At 41.5% G+C, this 24,065-nt stretch overlaps 1 protein-coding gene across 4 annotated transcripts in view; it reads right to left on the bottom strand.

Annotated features, from left to right (window-relative positions):
- Positions 1-936: 936 nt before the first annotated feature.
- The window catches only part of LOC129717658 (5-hydroxytryptamine receptor 1-like), a 171,395-nt gene continuing 148,266 nt past the window's right edge, over positions 937-24,065 (bottom strand). For 3 of the 4 annotated variants that reach the window (XM_055667731.1, XM_055667750.1, XM_055667741.1), the window contains 2 exons: positions 4,626-4,785; positions 937-4,526 (listed from right to left, as the gene is read on the bottom strand). In XM_055667731.1, the coding sequence (XP_055523706.1) occupies positions 2,033-3,421 (1,389 nt within the window). In that variant the 5' untranslated portion in view covers positions 3,422-4,526; positions 4,626-4,785 and the 3' untranslated portion in view covers positions 937-2,032. Of the gene's footprint in view, positions 4,527-4,625; positions 4,786-5,161; positions 5,220-24,065 lie in introns of those variants that run through there. The other variant, XM_055667757.1, reaches the window with a different exon arrangement.

The raw sequence follows: 24,065 nt of genomic DNA, 5'->3' as shown, positions 1-24,065 counted from the left end.
GGCATATGCACTGACGGTGAGCCAACAAACACTGGCACACACGGTGGAATTATACGAAGATTCGAATTGCTGCTAAATAGACCATTGCATTGGTTTGTTTGCCTTCTACACTTCAATCATGTAATTAAAAATAATCCATATTTTGCACATTCGGAAAATATCTTGCTATCAATGTTGTTTGATGATAGGAAAGAGGTGCGCGACTCTGCTATCAAGAAAATTTTACGATATCGAGACAATGTTGAAGACCCATCGGAACTTAGAGAATATAAAAAACCAGATATAAACTTCCATTGCTTCGATTACACGAAAATGATCGATTTGACTGATAAAAATAACGTATTTGAACCACCATTCACGCGAATCATTCCGTATGAAACATTGATAGCATATTTAAATGAAGATGATTCACCATTTACTGATCCGCATATTCCATTACATATACAAGGAACGGAACAACACGTTCAACTGCTAGCTAGCGTTTCCAAACGAGTAATATCGGAAAATGTAGAGGCTGTTATGGAGGCGACATTAGAGAGCCGTGAGAAATTGCCCAGTGTTGAAACCAAAAAAGATTTCAAACAATAATTTTTTAGTTTCTTTCCTATGTTCTGATCGAATAAATTTTTAAAGAGAAAACAAAAATCCAAAAACAAAAAAAAACATTTTTTTCCTAGAAACTTCATTTGTGCGGAAAAATAATAGCCATTTCACTGATTTTTGTCATATAAAGTGCCAAAAATGGTGATTTTTTTATATTTTTTGATATTTTTGTATGAGAGACCCCCTAGGGGGGTTCCAGGGGGGTAACACTAGCATGGGTGGGTCGGCCCTCCAAAGTTAGGGGGGGTTGGTCATACATTTGGACTCGATTGGGGCACTCTAAATGGGTCAAAACAGGATTTTTCGAAATTCGACCTTTTGGGTACCTACACGTTAGTACAAGGGACATCAGAATTCATTTTAGAGGTATGGTTTCTTGAGAAAAGTATCTTATTTTGATCCCTAAAATCCTTAAATCATATGTGCCTAAGCGATTTTTAAATCGACCCACCCTAGTCCACATGGATACTGAAAAAAATTGTTTCATCTTTCAGCAGTCATGTCTTGGCCTTGTCGTCAGCTGATTTTGACGTTAAGTACACATCATATTGACAGTGTATAAATTAGTTCGACTTTTGCTCACGTGCAGCGACAATCATGTTAGATGAATTCTGCAAGAGTCAGGTATCTTGTTCTAGTCATCTTTGCTTCCAGGCTGTGGGCATCACCCGACTCGAGAAACCTGCATATATTTGGCATATTTCTATTTCGCTGATACATGAGGTCGCCATCTTGGATTTCAAATTGGCGTTTAGGGTCGATTATCTCTATGGACATTCTTGGTCTCGAAAATATCCATATTGAAGATAGATAGGTAATGCGTTCTCTGTGAAATCGATCAGCAATGAATTCACAAAAATGTTAGATATGTCGAAAAAAATATTATCAATGTTGCGGAAAATGACATTCTTAGAGTATACTTTAAGCATTCATGTAGGTATTAATAATGTACACCGGAAATGGCGAGAGATTCCTAGAATAACATTGGGAAGTGAAGAATTGACAGAGTTTTCAAGAACATAAATTTTGAACATGTGTCTTCTACAACCCTAAACAGTTTTTTATGAACTGTAATAATCGTGTTTTAGGAGACTTGAGTGCGTTTTTAACACTGAGCCTCGCAGTGAAATCACGCCAATGAAAGCAAAATTACGACGCACGACTTACCAACTCCTGAATTCGATAGATAACTGCAATTTCATTTGAGCGTTGGCTCGGAAGTAGTGATTCCCCTTTCCACCACCGTCCACCCCTATCAACCAGCCGCTCTGGAAGGTTCCTGTTCTCACCGAATAGAAGCACCGCCTAACTGTTATTACAGATAATACTACTACTAACGACACCTAAACCCGAGCGCCCGACGGATGCCGCCGGTCGGCTTCGACAACTACTGTTTTTTTTCTTACTAATCGCTCTTACTAGCCTAGCTTCATAGGAAACTTTCCCGCGCCCCGCCATCGTTCGTGATGACCAGGCGCTGCGAACCCGGTTCGCCATACTGGCTATGGTAAAAGTCCTCCCGCATCATGTTGTTCAGGCTGGAACAGCGGAAGTACAGGATCTCCTGGAAGGGCTTCCGGAAGTCTCGGTTCAGCGTGGCATAAATGATGGGATTCAGCAGCGAGTTGGCGTAACCAAGCCACAGAAACACTGACGATAGCGTCGGATGGTCGTCCCCGAGAAACGGTCGGACTAGTGCGAGGATAAAGAATGGCAGCCAGCAAATGGTAAAGGCTGACATGATGATACCGAGGGTTGTCGATGCTTTGCGCTCTTTGGCCAGCTGGAAGCGAAGCCGCTTGTGATGGTGCGGTGCATTGACCAGGACACTTTTGCAGGGTCCTAGTTTTTTCTCCGGTGTCGCACTTCCGTTGACGACCGTGTCCAGACGTGTCTGCGCTCGTTTTTCTTCGTTCACTATTCGGCGCGCTGCTCGGAAGATCTGGAAGTAGACGAACAGCATCACCGCCAGCGGGATGTAAAAGGAACCGAGAGTTGCGTAGATTTGGTAGAAGAAGTTCTGGCACACCGAACAGGATGGATGGCCGTTGGTCATGTGTTCATTGCCTAAGATTAAGAGTGGTGGGAGCGATATACAGGCTGCTACGAGCCAGACTAGCACGATCAGGGCAATCATCCGCCGAGGTGTACGCTTAACGCCGTACTCGAGTGGCTTGGTGATGGCCCAATAACGGTCAACTGAGATGGCACACAGGTTCAAGATTGACGCAGTGCAGGAGAGCACATCGAACGACACCCAAATGTCGCAGAACACGTGCCCAAATTTCCATTCTTCGAGCACTTCGTACAACAGCGCGGTTGGCATCACTAGCAATGCCACGCACAGATCGGATATTGCTAATGACACTAGAAGGTAGTTACAGGGTCGTCGTAGTTTACGCACCAGACAGACTGCTACACAAACCAGTACGTTGCCTATGATTGTCCCGATGATTACGGCTAGTAGAATGGTGCTGATGATGATTGTCTGGAAGGTTAAAACATTAAGGCTGGATTTGATGGCGGAACTCTCGCTGCTAGTTTCGGTTAGAGAGCTGGTTGATGATGTGAGCTGTGCTGGCGCTTGGTTATCCGCAAGAACTGGCAGTGATGCGTGAATGGAGCTGCCGTTAAGAAGGTATTCCAGCAAGCCGGATGACACGGTGGCGTTGAGTATGGCTGCAACCGTCGCACCGGTTGCATTGCCCGCTGCTGCCGCAGCTGCTACAACGAGTGCCCCCGATGCGACAACGACGTTCGACTGTACCGACGGCGGTGCTACCAAGGTCGACAACAGTGGTAAAACTGTTGGATCCATACATAAAGGCAAAAAACCGGGGCTCCTACTGCGCCCCCATTCCTAACCCTTTCGGGGGAATACACCCGTAATGAGGCTTCACTAGCTCTCACAATTCAGTCGCACGATTGGAATCGAATGAAGCGGAAGAAAATTAGAATTAAAATGCAGTATATTTTTAACAGCAAAGCACGATTTCCACCTGCTGCTGGAAGCTCGATTTGCTTCATTTGTTGTAACTGCGTCGTATACCAAGTTGCGCTAGTAACAAGACTCTGGATGAAATCATACTTCACCCAACTCCCGATATTTATTCAGCAATCCAGAAAAAAAGCGGAATTTGCGCTTGTTTAGACCACAATATAACAAGCAGATTGTTTTTTGTTCGTCTTCTTCTCCTTTTTCCCTGTTCAATCAGAAAGCACTTTGATTTTTCCCATTCAAGTGGGGTCAGCCTTTTCTACACGTGTGCCAGATGTTTGCTGTTTGTGTAAGGTTTGCTCGCTCGTCACGCTCGGTTCCGGAAGTCTTACCCTTAATAATTCTGTGTAAGCACCAATAATGTGGCTCACACAGTGGGTGTCGAATTGCTGGCTGTTTCTTTTTTTATTAAATTATGGTTTCATTATCCACTCGTTCACCATTCGAGAGCGGATAAAAGCGTTTCACCGTTCCCGCCGTGGCTCATTCAAATGTTCCTGCCAGTGAGAAGAGAAAGCTGATGCTTTTATCTGTTGAACTAGACTAGGGATGAACACGCAAACCACAAAATGCGTTTGTGAAAAACGCGTGCTTTTACACTCAGTTGATTTTCCACTTGAGAGTTTTGCGGTCGGTCCTCCGGGGCGGTTGAGCCAAACGATCGCGATTGGGCGCCTGCCACTGCGGATGATGAAGATAACGTTGATGTACCTCCAGCTTTAGCACCGCATCAACGGATTGATTCTACTGGGTTTGCCACTACGGCGTTATGGTTTCCCGTCCACCCTTTGTGAATCGTACCTCCCGGGAGTCAAACGAGCGCAATATGAACCGGATATTGCTGATTCGAGTAGAGCTGTCTTCCCAGTTGTGCTGACGCGACGGCGACGGTGCAGTCGATTGCAATGTTCACTTCGAATCGATTCTGCAGTGAATAAAAGACGAAATGATGATTTATTAAAATGGTGTCTTATTGCCAGCGCACGGGTACGGCACGGTGACTTTATCTGTTCGTAAATCATACCTTATTGTGTTGTGTTTTTTCTCGTCTCGATGTTTTTTTTTTCTTCTTATGTAGGAAGAAACACCCAACCGACGTTATGTGACAGGATTTACTGCGGAAGGATGATTGCGAGTTCCGGACCGTTTATCGCAACGAATTATGGATGGTGTATCCGGATTGCCTGGAAGGAAAAAGATACAAAAAAATAGACGATGTGAGTGTTAGCTTTTTTCGCAATCGTTCTATTGAGCCTTTTTAACATAATCTGAACATATTTCAGTATAATTTAAATGTTTGGTCTATTCACCAACAGGCAAGCAGGTGTCCCAATGGTGTAACTCGAAGCTAGCAATAAAAAAAAACTTTAGAGTATCAATACATATAACGAAACAGCAATACACTCGAACTAGTCAAATTATAATAAACGATATCGCCGACGAAGAAGCTTTCGAGATAAATTAAAACCAACGAGGAAAAACGTGTGTGGTAAACAATGCTCTGGCCATATTTTTACGGACAGACAGAGGTTCTAAAAGTATTAATAAGCTACGACTCACATAGCTTGGAAGACGGAAGCAATCCGTTCATGGCAGTTTACGAAAAGCAAACCTCAAGAAGCGCCGTTAAACTAACTCCATTCTTTCCACGCCAATGTTGTAAATAGGGATGGGAAACCTATCGATAATTATCCATAGTATCGATAGGTGCAGGCTATCGATAGAATCGCTAAGCTTTCAGCGTTATCGATAATTATTGATATTTCCCTCGCATTGGCCTTCATACTCCACAATGATGCCAGAACCGAAAAAATACATAAATTGGCCTTGCAAGTGTTGAAAGAAACTTCGATGCTTGTTCGCTCTCACATAAAATCCACTATAAAATTGTTGGAAAATTGAGGGATAATCATATTCGTTCACTCTAAGTCGTACGGACAACAACGAGATTTCGCATAAGTGCGAACGGTGTGCGCGAATAAACTTTTAAATATTGTTCCTGTTCACAACAGACGCAACATTTTGTTGTTTTTCTGCATCTGCTTCTGGCTGTCAAACTATCGATAATCATCGATAGTTATCTATAGAACCACGAAATTATCGATAATTATCGACAGCGGTATTAGTCGATATTTCCCATCCGTAGTTGTAATAAGGGGTCCAGACAACCGAGTAGTACTCTAATATAAAGCGAGCAGTGGTGGGCACCGCTAACCGAAAATTTAGCGACGCTAATCGCTAAGTCGCTAACCGGAAAATTTAGCTCGATAATCGCTAAACGCTAAACGCTAAACCCACATTAGCGGAACTTTCGCTAATCGCTAATCGCTAACTTTTTAATATGTAAATAGTCATATCGCTATATTTATTGCTCATGTTTTGTAAGATTTGGACCACTTTGATCTGTTTTGGTTAAACAAACGAAAACAATTACTTTTTAAAGCTATTTACAGTAAGAGGTTCACGAAACGGTATTCATATTTGATTTTGTAAAAACAAGAATAACAAAAGTTATTTAGCTTGTATTGAAAATAGATACTCTTAGGAATGTTTTCATGAAAATTCAATTATTATCTGAATCGAAAAAGTAGAACCAAAGATGTCATAATTTCAAGCGCATTGCAATTTACCAAAGTTCTTGGTGTGCCAAAAATTCAATCTAGACCTTATGCTTGTTCTTCACAATGCTCCTGTGGCTTGTACGATAACTGGAACTCCATTCTAGGGTAAAAAAATAACAGGAGGGTTGTGTGCAAAGCCACGACCGCAAGGATGAAGCAGAATACTTTTACAAGAAAGATAACCCGGCTGCTTGCGTATCAGTCATTTTTTCATTTGGTGTTCAATATCGAATAAGATACCGATCATATCTTGGCGTTATCACTGACAGTGCGAATAAAATATTCTTTGTGATAAAATAAACAGTGAAAAGCATGGTGTGTTGTCAAAATGAGTCAACTTTTCATTGACGGTATTTACGCCCGCTATCGCACAGAAACTGCATTTCACTAAAGTGCCTCACTTCATCAGCTGCTATCGATGCTGATACCCACTGCAACTGCTACGCTATCCGCAGCCATTCTAATTTTTTGGCCGCTAAAAACGCTGCTATTGGTATCCGCTGTCCCTGCAACAGCTGGCCCAGCTGCTATCGATGTTGAGATTTGCTGCAACTAGTGCGTTATCCATTGCTATGCCACAGCTGTGGCCGCTATCAGCCTGGTATCCACTGCACTGCTACTGCTGTTGCTAAGGGAGGACTGCTGTTGTCGCTGTCTAGAACTATTATAAGCGGCTTCGACTGAAACAGGCTCTTATATAGGGATGAAAAAGCTATCGATAGCGGTAGGAAATCATTGATAACTATCGATAGCCATTTTAATCGATATTTCCTATCCTTACTCCTATACAGACAAACAGCACATTCAAATTGCAAGGTCTATGTTTCTGTCGACTGTGCTTGGGAAGCAATCATATTAACGACCAATCAGATCAATCGAATTTTGCGCTTCAACAAGGATTGATTATTTTCAATAATATAGTAAGTTGCCTGTCATGATTTGGACTTGATAATTTTTAAATTTTGGTTATGTGAAAAATTAATTTTTATGCTGATAAAAAAAGCTTTCCGGATGTCGTGCTCATGACTGAAGGAAAAGATAATTCAGTACGTTCTGATACACGGAGATGAAGCCAAATATATATCTGCTCCAAATTTCACCAGGTATCCAGAACGTTCTGCTCAAAATTTCGCTAGGTTTCCAGAACGTTCTTTTCATTGGATGCATTACTAGTGTGCCCGCTATCACTCAGAGACAGCATTTCATTAAAATGCCTCACTGCATCAGCTGGCCCTGGTGCTATCGATGGTGATATCCGTTGCCGCAGCTGTGGTCGCTATTCGCTGCCATTTGTATCTACTGCCCTGCATCAGCTGGCCCTAAGATTGATGCTGAGACCAACTGCAACCGCTGCGCTATCCCCGTTGCCATTGGTATCCGCTGCCCTGCATCAGCTGGCCCTGCTATCGATGCCGAATCGCGCTGCACTATTGGTTGCCATACCAGAGCTGTGACCGCTATCCGCTGCTAGCGATGCTGGTACTGCTGCTGTATCCACTGCACTGCTACTGCTGCTGCTAAGGGAGGACTGGTTGCAGTCTAGAATTATAATGAGCGGCTTCGGGTGAAGCAGGCTCTTTTATAAGCCAAATTGTACATTTCAAATGGCAAGGTCTATGATTCTGTCGACCGTGCTTGGGAAGCAATCATATAACGATCAATCAGAGGCCGAATTTTTCGTTTTGACAAGGCTTGACTATTCTCAATAGTACAATAGTTTGAATAATAAAATTACAATTATCTGCATTTGGGAAGAATCTTAGAAGATTTTCCAATCTATTGCTGCCAGAACGAAGGAAATCCATCGAATACTAATCGATTTATTAGCATTTGAAATTGGACATATTTTTCACTTTTTTCGGTTTTGGATTTTCATTTCACATCCCTATGTATCCGAACTTACTGAGAGAAGTATTCTACTTCAAAACCGACAAAAGTAACTTTCGCAGTCAAGTATGTTCTTCTTTCGAAGCAATTTACGTACGCCATCAGCAATTCACAGTTTTTCTAAATATTTCTATTGTCGCTTCTCCACAAAATTTAGCGAATTAGCGATTAGCGTTTCGAAGGCCAAAATTTTAGCGACGCTAACAGTTTCGCTAACCAGCTCAAAAATTAGCGAAATCGCTAAATCGCTAACTGAATTTTAGCGTCGCTAATTAGCGAATTAGCGAATTAGCGGAATGGTGCCCACCACTGAAAGCGAGATAATGCGCAATGCATCGATTTGATCTATCGAGAGCAAACGAAATGTGAGACTTTTCAAGCCAGCAGAGCTGGCTCCAAAACTGGGAATCTAAAATTATTCCCAAGTGTTTAACTTGGTTTACGCTCTCGATTTCTGTTCCTAGCAAAGAGTATTTGTAATATTTCAGGTAATAATTTTCCCGCGAAAATGGAATAATCCAGCTTTTAAAAAAATTAACATCAATACGGTTCTGATGGCACTAATCGGCAAAAATTGACATTGAAGGACGTGGCAGTCTTCAATTGTGTAACTTGAAGATAGATTATAAGGTCATCCGCTTAAGACAACCGTGGTCCTTGAATAACTAGGTTCACGTCATTAAAATAGAGCAGGAAGATAAGCGGTTCCCAGTGACTTCTCTGCGGTATTCGTAGCGTCAAAATAAAAGGATTGAAAATCGCTAATAGCAAGTCAGTGTAAATGACACGCGTCTCGGCATGCTTTACCAGACAGTCACTGATGTAAGAAGTGAGACAAACCAAATTAGTGGCGGTGGAGCGACCGACTGTGAATCCATTTTGGTCAGTGCTTATAAAAGTTTTACAGTGAGTGAGCAAACAGCCCAACGCGAGGTGATGCTACGATAAATAGGACGGGAAGACATCGAAAGTTATAGATAGCTGGAAAATATGCAAAAGCGAAGATACCAGGTATTCAATATGCGTTTTAGGAAACGTCGATTGAATGTCATCAGGACCCGGGCTTAGAGATGATTTGAGTAAGCAGAAGGCCTTGGAAATCATCGTCGCGTCTGAGTGAAAGGTGTTCAAAGTTTTACCGGACCGTGGGGTATAACTGGCGGCACGTTCAACAGGATGATCGCTCAGTGTCTCATCGGTGAACACACTGGCGAATTTCTCGGAGAAAAGCTAACAGATGTCCTGCGGGGTGGTTGCCTTTTTACCGTTGAATGTCATAGAGGAGGGTATGCCACAAACCATGTCGCTGTTGATTGACGAACTTCAGCTTGGGACGAGACTTGTGCTGCCGCTGTAAAGCACGTTGATATCGGAGAAAGAATCGTTTCACTACGCTTTTGTATGTATGGTTGATTCTCGCATAGATTTCAATTACCGAAGTTCTTTCGTTAGCCATGGCTGTCGGGACGCAAACGTTTGCCACAGCTATCGGGACGGAGTCTAAAATAGCGTACCTGTTGACCTCGGAGAAAACTCAGCAATGCTCTGGTGGTCGACAAAGTGGATGTCGTATGTCACGGTAGCGGATTCTGAGTCAACATCACGGTTTTAATTCGGCGTTTAAGGTAACAACTAAAACCGAGTGATGGGGAACTATTTTCGCTAAAGAAGCAGGCGTCTCGCACTGATATGGGACCGTGTTCTGGACGCTCACGAAGCAGAGGTGTAAAATGCGGTTGTTCTAGTTGGTAAAAGCAAATTCCGATTCGGAACTTAACTTTCTGGTTTTCATACACAGACTTCGTAGTCAACTGTTTAAGTGTATAGGACAATTGCGGGGCTAGCGCTACGATTTTACTGACATTAAAAGTCTCTCCCGAGCCAAGACTCGAACCAACGACATCTTGTTAGGCCAGCTTTGTACCTCACCAGCTGAGCGAGTTCTAGTTGATAATATGGTTAATTTGAGTGAGTGTTACACGACACGAGAAGATTCTATAGAACGATTAACGGAATCAAGAACCGAACTGTGCCAATACATGCCATGTGTAATGACAGGGGAGGAAACTGATTACCGATAAATCGGGGGTGGCCAGACGTTGGAAGCAACATTTTGAAGTGGTCTTAAATGGTGAGGAAGGTAGGAGAGCCGTCGAGGGGAACAGGAAAGAAATTGAGGACGGACAAGCTGTGGAGCCAGCAACATTGGACGAGTTGAAGAATGCTCGGTCGAACTTTTCAAAGTCGGGAACAAACGACAGTGTAGTGCAATTAACCAGATTATCCTAAGGGTATGGTCTGAGGAACAACTACCTACGGACTGGTTGGAAGGACTCATATGCCCTATCTACAAGAAGGGATATAGACTCGACTGTAGTAATTTTCGAGGCTGGGGCATAACTTTCCTTTGTTGGAGAATACCAATGCGGTGTTCGAGTGGGATGATCTGCAATGGACCAGATGTTTACCTTGAGACAGACCCACGATAAGTTTCGAGAACACAACTTGCAGACACATCATCTGTTTATTGACTTTAAGGCGGCGAACGATAAAGTGAAACGTGACGCGCTGTAGCAAATTATGTGATATGTAACATGTTACACGTTACACGTTATGTAACATATTACACGAAAAATGTAACATGTAAAATATTATGTAATATGTAATATTCTGTGTTACATGTAATGTAACACGTGACATCTTACATGTGACATGCTATCTGTATCATATAACATGTGACACTAGCCAGTTTTTTACGAGTTACCGTCATTTTCTTTGTTATTTACCAGGTTTGTGTACATAGACCACTCTGTTCCGAAACGATTCGAGGATTCCAGTGAATATATATAAGAAGTCAGAGTGGTCTATGTACATTGGTGAGATAAAATCACCGATTTCGCAAAGAAACTGTTAATTTTATGTATCCCAATGTTAAATCACTTCATCACCTTTATATTGGAACATTTTGTTTGAAAGAATCCGTTGAACAGAATTTTATTAAGATATTTTTCGAAAATTTCTTCTCCTGAACAATTTGCTCGATGGCACATAGACCACTCTGATCCGCAACGGCTCATATGGTCTGAAGCAAGTTGACGGGCTCTAGAACTTGCTGTTCAACATAGCTTTATTAGGTGTAATACGAAGGGCAGGTGTGCAGAGGAGCGGCACCATCATCACGAAGTCTCACATGCTTGTAGGCTTTGCGGACGACATTGATATAATTGGCGTTGGCCGTAGAGCAGTTGAGAGGCCTTTACGGCTCTCAGAAGAGATGCTGCGAGAATTGGACTCACCATAAACACTATCAAAACGAAAAACATGGTGGCTGGCAGAGAGTGTGGTAGTTCTGCGGGTGTTGGTGCTGCGGTAGCGATGGATGCGGATACTTTCGAAGTGGTCGACAAATTTGTTTACCTTGGTACTCTCGTGACATGTGACAACCAGGTGAGTCGCAAAGTGCAGGGACGGATTGCGGCAGTGAATAGGGCTGATTACGAATCGCGTAGTTAGCTTAGGTCCCGTAGCCTACAGATCCGTACGAAATTCGCGCTCTATATGACTCTGATCCTTCTGGTGGCGCTCTACGGACATGAATCGTGGCATGGAAGGAGGCCGATCGACGAGCGCTTGAATCTTCGAGCGTAGAATCCTGCGGGCAAACTAGAAAATGGGATGTGGTACAGGCGCATGAATCACGAACTGTGCGAAGTATACGAACACGCTGCTATTGTTAAGCTTATGAAACACGGCAGGTTACAGTGGGCTGGCCACGTAGCACGGATGACGGAGAACCGGATAGAGGCTGGCGATTTCGAGGCAGACCTCGTACGCGCTGGATGTGTGGTGTCGACGAGGATGCCAGAGCAGCGGGTGTAAGGGAAGACTGGAGAGGAGCAGCCCAAGACCGAGTTATGTGGCGGCGTATTCTGGATTCGGCATAGGATCTCAACGATCTGTCGCCATAAATGTAAGTAAAAGTAAGTAAGTAAGTTGCTGAGTTATAAATATTGCAGCGTTAGGATAGATACTCGAATGATCCAAGTCTAGATAGAAAAACCCACCTCGATATTCTTTCCATGAAATCCGGGGAAGATTAAAATCGCCGAACACCGTAACTTCGTCTGTTGCTTTTGCAATTTCCAGCACTGAGAAGACCGATTGGCAATCAATCACGCTCATGCGCTTAACTCGGTGCAGAGCGCAGAGAAGCAACTTACGATCGCCCAATTTGATCGCTGTCCAAACCTGTTCAAGGCTCAAAGAAGCGGCATCCTCTAAAGTTTTTGCTTGAAACATAGAATTCACAGCCACAAGAACGCCACCACTAGTAGATTTGCCACTATTGTCGACGCTCCTATCGCAACGAAAAACCTCGTAATTATCCGAACACCATAAGAACTATGAGGTCACAGCAAAGATCCGAGACGGCAACGCGGGTGGTTCCTTTGGGGTAATTCGTCAATGTCTCTAACGGTAAGATTGTGGAGGAATGTTCCGGATTCCGCTCAGTCTCATCATGGGCGTTACTAGAGATGAAACCTTGGATAGCAATAGTGGTGTCGTTTGTTTTTTGGTTTTTGGCGGTGTGCGAAATTTTTGTGTTTTGTAATCCTCAAACTCGCGAAAGAGTGTACCCTCCGGCCAAGTTTCTAGATTTAGTGCCTTGGCCGTTGGGGATGGATAAACTATAATTTTAAAAGACACGAACCTAAAGAGCTAACACAAGTTTGACAACGACGCATTCGCTTTCGCTATAGTTAACATTGTTTCCGAAAAGAAACCAGATCGAATTCTAGATATATACAACCAGAATTTTTCTTCGGTGTTACTGGTAGCGGGTGCTACGACGAAGTTATCCAGAGTCCGCTAACTACCGACAGTGCAGTTTTCCGAAAATCGTAGGGCCGCATCTATTTCTCGAGGTCGCTTCAAAGCCCTATGTTATTCTACTGCAGGCCAACATTTGCGACTGACGGTGAAAATTAGACTGTCGGTTTCGTGTGCAGTTGAGTTATTTCGCTACCTAATTCAGTAATCGTATTAGTGAACGAGCTCAGCTGTGGCAAAGAACCGGCATTAGATGACAGCATACAACAACCTCGGTACTAACGCAGTTATAAAACACGAAGTAAACACATGTATCTTGAAAGTCCATAAGACTAAACTAAAAAGATTATGTTTGAATCAATAGCGGAATCACGAAGCGAACGCGGCGGCCCTCGAATAGTTTTCATTCTTTCTTATGGGAGGAGGTGTGGTGACAACACAACACTTTCAACAGTTTACAATCCTACAGCGTCCTAAATTTATGACACCAGTAATACAGTGTCCTAGATTTAGCGATCTGCTCTACAACAAAGAATTAAATCTTTTCCGCATTTCTTATTTCGGAACCTTCGTCAGTGTATAAGTGTGTGAGTGTAACTAGTTTGGAGTGAATTATTTACATGTGAAAATTTCATAACAATCGGTTCATTGATTGTTGAGACGCCATCAAAACAAGAAAAAAATCGTTTAAGGAGTCCCAGACGACCGAGCAGCGGGCTGGAAGAGGAAGAAAATCAAAGACAGCGTTGTTTTTATACCAAAAACCGCCAATTCAACAGAGATTCGTCCGGTGGAAAGATTTTGGGTCATAACGAAGGCCAAAGCTCGAAAAGCGTTCAAGGTGCTTAAGAACAAGTTGGAGCTGTAAAAAGAATGAATGAAAGTGACCAAAAAGGTCGGCTCTAATATCTTGAAACAGATCGATTTTATCAATCCCCTATTGCTGATGAAGTATGGATTTTTTTTATTTCTACAATTTTTATTGAAGATAACGTAATACGTCAAATTAGTAATTGAAAAAACTACAAGCAATTACACAACTATGTCTTAGGTTCAATCACAGACAAACAGACATAACACGTCGAACTAATCTTCAATAAAATCATCGTTTGGATGATTCCAGTACTTTACGTTATAACACTAGCACCATCTGCTGTCGTGTTCGCGTTGCGGCATGTATTTCGACATCAGCGTTACTGCATGTGTCGAATGGGGAACTACAAAATATGTATGATATTGCATGACAACGCTCCAGACGACGTTTCCGCGCGATGACTGTTATTCGATTGAAAATTTCAAATGAACGTTTTTTTGTGGCGATGAAGCTATGTTCCAGTGTTACGTCTGTTAGTCTGTGGTTCAATTATTTCAAAGTTTATGTTAACGTGGTACTGGACGAGCAGCCAGCAACTAACGAAGAACTCGAATAATCAAAACTAAACCTTGCAAAAATAGCACTAGATTCAGAACCAACCGTTTCGGATCATCAGCGCTCCATGAATTACCAGAAAGAAGTTATCAACGTTGTTAAGGCAGTACGAATGTTAGACAAGATAGTTGGCTGGGCTTATGCCTCAGATCGATGATTTGATGTGTGATTGCTCCCAAGAAATCGTGTTAAGTTGATACTCAAACTAATTGCTATTCGATTTGTAATCATACATTCATTATTCTAATGATTTGCTGGGCTTTTTGTGCTTCTCGTTCCGAGTAACTCGACCAAAAATAAATAATTGCTGATGGACGTCTTGATTTATTTTTCGTATTTTTTTCGATTTTGGGGGTTAGCTTCTTTCGAGCTCGAAGCAAAACTGGTAGTGTGTAACATGCTCAAAAATAGCAAAAATAGTACGAATGGAGCTGCACAATGTCACCCCTTGTTTTTATTTGTCAGAAACTCAAATGCTATTTTAATGTGAGCATTATCCGTCAAATGAAGTACAGAAGTAACTGTTATAGAATTCCTTTTACCGGCTAAAGGTGATTGAAAGCTAAGTATGTCATAATATAACGACCATTTTTCCAAAATCCATTTGTATCTTAACCCATCTTTCCAGCGCACAGTGTTTTATTTTGCCGTTGTATTGGAATAATTAAATAGTGATTTAAATGCTGATTATAGCTATAGAGTAGGGAACTTATTCAAAGCAGCATGTGCGGTCTCTGTCGCTTTCAATTGAAAAGCATTTGTTTTATTGTGGTCCCCGTGGCTCTGTGGTTAGCGATGTTGATCGGCTAGCTCTCAGGTTGTTAATCGATAATTTATCGTAAACGCCGGTAACGATACCGTCTGTTATCGTTATCGACGATGACGCTTACGTCTTCAGACATTATCGTCATTGTCAATGACGATAGCTACTGGACGGTATCGAATCAATAACGTTTGTTTATTACCATCCACTGCAAACCATCATTTGCTTTATTAGGTATATCATTTAGATGCATTTTAAATGTAAATATGAGAATGCTACATACCTTACTATTCGAATTTGTGCTTCAAAAAGCGCCTCATAAGCTAAAACAATCAAAACTAAGAAATTTATTTTCCTGAAGAGAAGCGAAACATAAACAAACAAGGAAAAGTTTCTTCCTGTTGCCTAATGATGTTTCGTCTCCAATCCTCCGAAGTGAAAAAAAAGTTTCCTCACCTGCTTTGTGCCTGCTTTGATCAAGTCGTACACCATTCGCTCTGACGGAATTAAATCATCTCCTTCACACACATTGAACTGCCCGTATGCGAATTTTAGGGCAAAATATTTAAATGTTCGCTATCACATTCACTCTTGAAGAAATTCCTATCTTCTGCACTCACAGAGTAAACAAATTGAAGGTGGCAGCACCGTAACTCCGTCAGAGCGAATTCACTACCACAGCAGACAAAACTGGCATAAGGCGTTAGTGAGCTGATAACGTCTAGTGATTATCGTTATCGCCGATATCGTTAATGTTTGAAGAAGGTATCGTCATCGTCAATAACGATACCATACGTTATCGGTAACGGCGATGACGATTATCGACGATAATCTATCGTATTAACAACCTTGTCCCCCACACGGTTGTGATATCGGGCTCCCGATATTCCCGATAAGGTCGAGGACCTTTTCGAGCTGAAAACTTTCTCGACACAGCACTGGGGCACGGTGTATCGTTGTACTTATCCTACACATGCAAAATGTGCCAAAAACAATATCGATAACGAATTCTCTCCACTAATAAACGAGCTGATCGAGACCACATTAGCCCCATAGGCTAGCGTGCCATATTGTATTGTATTGTTTTCGAGCTTTTTGTAAGTCACATGAAAACTACTCGAAGGTTCTTGCTTTGATTTTGACAGCTGAAGGGCTTGTAAAGGGAAGAAATAGTTTTCAAACGAAAGCGAAGAGTAACAGCGTCATTGTCACCTGACGGTTGTCAATTAAAAACGACAATAAGCGCTTACGAAGGCAGGGGGCTACCAAGTACTTCACGCATATAAAAGGAAGAGCGAGAAAACACCAGTTTCACAACCTAAACGGGATGCCTGTGATTAACAGCAAAGAAAAATTCCGAAATATTGATCGGAACTCACGTGACGTATTTATTGGGGGTCATTGCCATTCTAACTGCGGCTTGCGGTATTGGGAAACTATCATCAAACGACGCGATGCGGTGCTAATTTCAATCGACACGCTTAAGGAAAAGTCTCTCCGTCAATAAAAACAGTCATCAATTTCATTTGAAATGATTCGGTGAACAACAGACGGGAGAAAAACCCGCGATCAATCTGTTTAGCAGCTAATGGCAATGTTCATCGTGATTCGATGACAGTAGACGCGAGGAATCAACTGAAAATGAAACTGTTCGAATCGAAATGACTACGCGAAATCTCCAGTTTCATTGTAATGTTTCGAAACCTGTTCACTGTCTTTTTCTCTATCAGCATTTCTGTTCAGTTTTTGTTACTGATTTAGATATGTAATCGGAGTTCTCGTTTCCGTCATTTAAATCTTTTTCCATATCTATACATGCGAATGTATGTCTGTCTGTTACCTATAGAGTGAGACACGGTAACAATTATTCCGATTTGGCTGTGATAAAATCAAGAACTTTTCTTCGGATACCACACATCTTATTTTGGACACTCAATTAATTAACCTGAGCCATCATTTTGTTCCACAATCTCTTCAAAATAATTTTCGATCCACGGCTTTCATCAAGTAGGACTTCTTTAAAAGATAGAAAAAATATGTAGCGAACTTTTCTTCTCTTTTTACAACAAACTTTTCTCAAAACTTTCCAGATCCAACCACTAGAAAAAATACAGTGCGTCCAAACATATACTGAAAGACTCGACCTTTGAGGAAGTAGGTGTGTTTACAGTGGAGATGGAAATTATCATTGACAAGCTCTCATGAAAAACTTTAATCTGTGTTTGAATTTAATTTTAAACCAAACGATTCTACTTCAAAGCTTCCTCTCAGGTTCGAATTTATTTCGACCTTGCTGGAATTGAATCAGAATTTCGGACTCATTTTATTTTAATACTCAAACTACGGTTTAAGTTTTGTTCGAAATTTTTTCTTAATTTTGTTCGAATTTTAAAGACTGATTTAATCTTTTCTTCTCATTTTATCTCGCTCTTGTTTTGTTTTCCTTTTCAAATTTTCCAGAGCTTTCACAGCCAATGCAATAAAAAATGTCACATACAAGATTAATTATTCCAGTGGCCTCCCTTTCAAGGACCAAGTATACCACCAGAGTATACACACCGGAACCATAACTTAAAAGATTACGTTTCAGCTGAAATTCCCGAAAAAACGTATAACCACACGAGAATTTTCCTCTGTCTCTGGCCCTGCTGGCCAGCATTGAACGTGAACTTGACACTCAATGCCCGTGAAACGGATGATTCGCAGCTCCACGATGTCTAGAAGAGAACGATCAGAAACGTGAGGACACTGTTTTTCATTTTTTGGCACCGGCAAACGTCAACTCAGTTTCGTGGCAAAACGAAACATGTTCTCGTGTTTTCGAGCTCAAGTAAAAATCTATAACCGAAGGGTCAAGTTTAGTAAGCGTATAGCCCGGATCGGGTGCCAAGAGAGCTCGCCAATAGGCTTGCGAATTGACCCCCCTGCAGCCATCGAAAGAGCCGGCTCAAGTTTTTTTTACCCTTGGCAAATAGAAGCCAGAATTGGCAAACAACATTTCTGTTCAACTTTTTCAACTTCTACGGAATTTTCCGGTGAAACGTCTTCTTCGCAAGCTGGCATCCGCAAAACATACGCACAGTCTTCCCTCTCGAGATGAAATATGACAAAACCATTTTTTAGACCTGCCGTAGGGCTTTTCGCATTCGGTGACGCTAGCGTTAGCAGGATAAAATTTAGAAATAAATAAGAAAACATAAGCTTTATGCACTGTAACGAGACTAGTTGTTCGTCTTAGTGCAAAAAAGGCAAGTGCCCGACTGCTTGGCCCTCATCCTTGCTCGCATTTCAAATGATGAAGCATAATATTCTGATTCACAGTTTGTTTGTCTTGCGCGTTGATATTGCAAACCCATTCTTGGAAGAAATGTTTACATTTACATTTGAGTAGTCTCATTGTGTCGCTGGCGGAACGAAATACTCCGGTTTGCTTGTTTGAGTCTTTTCGCCAAGAAAGGTTGTTTATTCAACATCAAAAGAAACTAGCAGTCCATTAACGAGGCTATTATCAACCGTTTAGACGGTTTGGACTGACTTTTCTGACGAAACGAAGATGACAAACCACTTAATGAATATTTTAGGTTGGTAAAAATAAATTAAATAAAACAAGCTGATATTACGTATTTCGAACGACTTGAGACGACACCTGGCAACTACGCTCCAGTTACGTTCACTACTGCTAAGAGGGCTAGCTCGTAAATAACTTAGTCGAGGAGTGAGTGCTACTTAAAAGCGACTTTTTCCGTCGATTCCACCAGATCGGAAAAGCAGCAGCCTTCATGAGCATTCCATGAGCGAACTGTTTTCAGTTTTTGTCGCTAATGATGGGGGACCAACAGCTTTTCGTACTGAAAATAGCCGGAAAAGGATGCCCCTACTGTGGGCGGAGATATTAATGAGTAAGATTTAGTCGGGTCATTTATTTTCATTGATGCCTGCTGCCTTTGTGATTTTCCAAGTGTTTGCATCGGGCAGTTTCCGTTGGCGGTACTTTTCACCGCTAGTTGGCTTGAAGGCGATAAATTTGTTACACTACATTGTGCCGCACTGTGACTGATGAGGTCATAAGATTTTTTCGTTATTTTCTAATAAAAGGAGAAGTCCTGGCAGGAGCCAACAATGATGGGACAAAAATATCATCCACACTTTTCTTTCTTTTTTTTTGGTTGTTTTTATATGAAGTGTCTTACGACCAAAGTTCATTATTCTGGGTGTCATTCGCCGTAAGACTAATGATAGATGGGTTGGTGTAGGAAACAGAGTCATTCCTCTGTAGGCTAGGCAATTGACCTTTTTGTTAATTGGACACAGATTTAGTAGCCAACTATTAGTAAACAGATCAATTTTAGGGCAAGCGTTACGATTCTGCTGACAAGCTTCATGCCTGGAAAATTTCAAATATGTTAGAAAAGTTAAACATTGTCAAAAATGTCAATTACACAGAGTAAAAAAATGTTATAAATGTAAGTCTGTCAAAAATATCGAAAATGACAAAAACTGTCAATAATGCTAGAATATCAACAATATGACAATAAAGCAAAGTCTTGGTGCTACATTCCGATTCGGAACTTGACCTTCTGTTTATTTATACACCGACTTCGCGGCCGACTATTTAGTGTATAGGACCATTGCGGGGCTAGTGCTACGATCCTACTGACACAAACAGTCTCTCCCGAGCCGAGACCCGAACCTACGACGACTGGCTTGTTAGGCCAGCATCGTACCTCGAGACTAGATCCCGCACAATACCTCCAGGACCCGAGGATTACAAGCCACTGTCCCAGCTCACGACATCGTGGCTCAGCAGAACAAAACCATACACGCTGCATATTCATGGCCATTCGAAGATCATCAGACGACCATTCAACAACAAAACACTAATTGAAAAATCCATGCTAGTTTTAGGCTAGACTTAATTTCAGCTCGTAGTCGGCAGCGAGAATAAAAAATTTGCTTTTAGATTTAAGGTCATCAGATATAATTGGCGCCGTTAAACATTAAGTTGTATTTGTGCCGTGTCAAATAAATGATATTTGAAGAAAAACAAAAGTTACCCGCAAGCAGAAAACAGAAGAAAAATAACAGGAGGGTTGTGTGCAAAGCCACGACCGCAAGGATGAAGCAGAATACTTTTACAAGAAAGATAACCCGGCTGCTTGCGTATCAGTCATTTTTTCATTTGGTGTTCAATATCGAATAAGATACCGATCATATCTTGGCGTTATCACTGACAGTGCGAATAAAATATTCTTTGTGATAAAATAAACAGTGAAAAGCATGGTGTGTTGTCAAAATGAGTCAACTTTTCATTGACGGTATTTACGCCCGCTATCGCACAGAAACTGCATTTCACTAAAGTGCCTCACTTCATCAGCTGCTATCGATGCTGATACCCACTGCAACTGCTACGCTATCCGCAGCCATTCTAATTTTTTGGCCGCTAAAAACGCTGCTATTGGTATCCGCTGTCCCTGCAACAGCTGGCCCAGCTGCTATCGATGTTGAGATTTGCTGCAACTAGTGCGTTATCCATTGCTATGCCACAGCTGTGGCCGCTATCAGCCTGGTATCCACTGCACTGCTACTGCTGTTGCTAAGGGAGGACTGCTGTTGTCGCTGTCTAGAACTATTATAAGCGGCTTCGACTGAAACAGGCTCTTATATAGGGATGAAAAAGCTATCGATAGCGGTAGGAAATCATTGATAACTATCGATAGCCATTTTAATCGATATTTCCTATCCTTACTCCTATACAGACAAACAGCACATTCAAATTGCAAGGTCTATGTTTCTGTCGACTGTGCTTGGGAAGCAATCATATTAACGACCAATCAGATCAATCGAATTTTGCGCTTCAACAAGGATTGATTATTTTCAATAATATAGTAAGTTGCCTGTCATGATTTGGACTTGATAATTTTTAAATTTTGGTTATGTGAAAAATTAATTTTTATGCTGATAAAAAAAGCTTTCCGGATGTCGTGCTCATGACTGAAGGAAAAGATAATTCAGTACGTTCTGATACACGGAGATGAAGCCAAATATATATCTGCTCCAAATTTCACCAGGTATCCAGAACGTTCTGCTCAAAATTTCGCTAGGTTTCCAGAACGTTCTTTTCATTGGATGCATTACTAGTGTGCCCGCTATCACTCAGAGACAGCATTTCATTAAAATGCCTCACTGCATCAGCTGGCCCTGGTGCTATCGATGGTGATATCCGTTGCCGCAGCTGTGGTCGCTATTCGCTGCCATTTGTATCTACTGCCCTGCATCAGCTGGCCCTAAGATTGATGCTGAGACCAACTGCAACCGCTGCGCTATCCCCGTTGCCATTGGTATCCGCTGCCCTGCATCAGCTGGCCCTGCTATCGATGCCGAATCGCGCTGCACTATTGGTTGCCATACCAGAGCTGTGACCGCTATCCGCTGCTAGCGATGCTGGTACTGCTGCTGTATCCACTGCACTGCTACTGCTGCTGCTAAGGGAGGACTGGTTGCAGTCTAGAATTATAATGAGCGGCTTCGGGTGAAGCAGGCTCTTTTATAAGCCAAATTGTACATTTCAAATGGCAAGGTCTATGATTCTGTCGACCGTGCTTGGGAAGCAATCATATAACGATCAATCAGAGGCCGAATTTTTCGTTTTGACAAGGCTTGACTATTCTCAATAGTACAATAGTTTGAATAATAAAATTACAATTATCTGCATTTGGGAAGAATCTTAGAAGATTTTCCAATCTATTGCTGCCAGAACGAAGGAAATCCATCGAATACTAATCGATTTATTAGCATTTGAAATTGGACATATTTTTCACTTTTTTCGGTTTTGGATTTTCATTTCACATCCCTATGTATCCGAACTTACTGAGAGAAGTATTCTACTTCAAAAATCACAGGAAGGTTGTATGCAAAGCAACGACCGCAAGGTTGAAGTAGAATACTTTTACAAGAAAGATAACCCGGCTGCTTGCGTGTCAGTCATTTTTTCTAGAAAATAAACGTTGACCGTTCATTGGCAGTATTGTAATTTCTTTTTGTCTGATATTTTGAATGAAGTTCATTGAATATTTTTAAATTTTGTGCATATGAGAAGTTGAAGTGCTGCCAAATTGTAATATGCACATTTACTACGACATCATCAAACGGGAACGGAACAAAGGCTACGGTTATGCAGAACGCGAATGACGGCGCGATGCGATTCGCCTTACCGTGATGAAATGTACAGCTCTTTTTAAGGCGAAGTAGAGCTATACATTTCAACACATTTCGTCTTGCCGAATAGCATCGCGCCGTTATTTGCGTTCTGCATAGCCGTAGCCAAACACTAAGCAACGCAAACACGTAATAATAGTCAGAGTATGCATGTAGATGAAGATAATTAACTTTGGATTATAGCGCAAAACGATAAAATATTACCTCTTCAAATATTCATTTATGTTCCTCTAATTCCTGTTTTTCAATGTAATATCCGATGAAATGTCTGTTTATTATCTGATGAAGCTCTTATATAGGCCAAATGATGCATTCCCAATTTACTAGGCCCATAACTCTGCCGACCGTGCTTGGGAAAGCAATCGTATAACAACCAATCAGAGGTCGAATTTTGTGTTTTGACAAGGCTTAAGAATTTTCAATAGTACAATAGTTCGAAAAATAAAATTGCAATTTCATGCATTTGGTAGGAATCTTAGTAGATTTTCAAATCGATTGCTGCAAAAACGAAGGAAATCCATCGAAAACTAACCGATTTATTAGCATTTGAAATTGGACATATTTCTCACTATTTTCAGTTTTAGATTTTCATTTCACATCCCTATGTAGCCGAACTTCCTGAGAGAAGTATTCTACTTCAAAAAACAAAGACGTAGTTGAAACAACACTGATGAATTTAGCTATCGTAGATGCATTCTAGTGCATCCAGTTCTTGTTTAAAAACACAAGCTAACCGTACTAGTAAACATTATTCGAGGATGCTGTCTACAGACTTTAAAAGACGAAAGTTTGTATCTTAATTCACAGTGGAACTGTCACTTGTGAAGAATTGCGAGATTTGGTGATGGTTGATGTGCAATTACCCCTGGAAATATTAAAATATGGCATATAACTTGTTTATTTTAATATATAAAACATAATATTTTTTTGCAAAAACATACATTTTCGGATGCCTGATAACTTTGCAAAAGCTTTTAAAATTCAGAAAAATGTGGGATAAAGTTAGAACGAAAATTGAATTTTTAGTGCCTCTCTCCCAGCTGGTCTCGAGCTACGATGCTGGCCTAACAAGCCAGTCGCGTAGGTTCGAGTCTTGGCTCGGGAGAGACTGTTATCAAAAACATCATATCAAGAAGACTGGCATCTTTGGATCGATCCCATACAAATGACAAGCGTCAAATCAAACAGCGCACTCCATCTATCAAAGGTGGAAGTTTGCATCGCTGCGAAGACAGAGTGGGCGTATGTGGTAGTCCAACCTGTGCGTTCGGCTTGCATTCGCATCGCCAGCACACACACTAGCATGCGTCAGTTCCACTTTTACTCGACAGACTGCGCTGCCAAAACTGTCGTTCAACTACAGGCAGAGTTCCCAGACTTCTTGAAATGATGTTTTTGCTGTTATAGTGTCAGTAGGATCGTAGCGCTAGCCCCGCAATGGGACACCGCCGCTAATTTTTGTTAATAAATCACACCAGTGAGCGCAACTGTTTGTGTATTGCCATCTATTAAAAAATTGCTGAAACTATCGATTTTTTTATTCACACCAGAACTAGATGTCGTTGCTTGGCTAAGAGTATTAAAGCGGTTCATCGTCAGATGGAAATGTTAAAACTTGATAGCAAAGAGCAAGAACAAAATTTCATTGCTTCCATTTGAGCCCTTAAAAGTCCTAAACTTATCGGAAGTCAATTACTGGTGACTCCGCTTATCGTATTG

The sequence above is a fragment of the Wyeomyia smithii genome, chromosome 1 (genome assembly GCF_029784165.1).
Source record: "Wyeomyia smithii strain HCP4-BCI-WySm-NY-G18 chromosome 1, ASM2978416v1, whole genome shotgun sequence".
Lineage (NCBI taxonomy): Eukaryota > Metazoa > Arthropoda > Insecta > Diptera > Culicidae > Wyeomyia > Wyeomyia smithii.
This window is presented reverse-complemented; position numbering and strand designations above follow the sequence as displayed.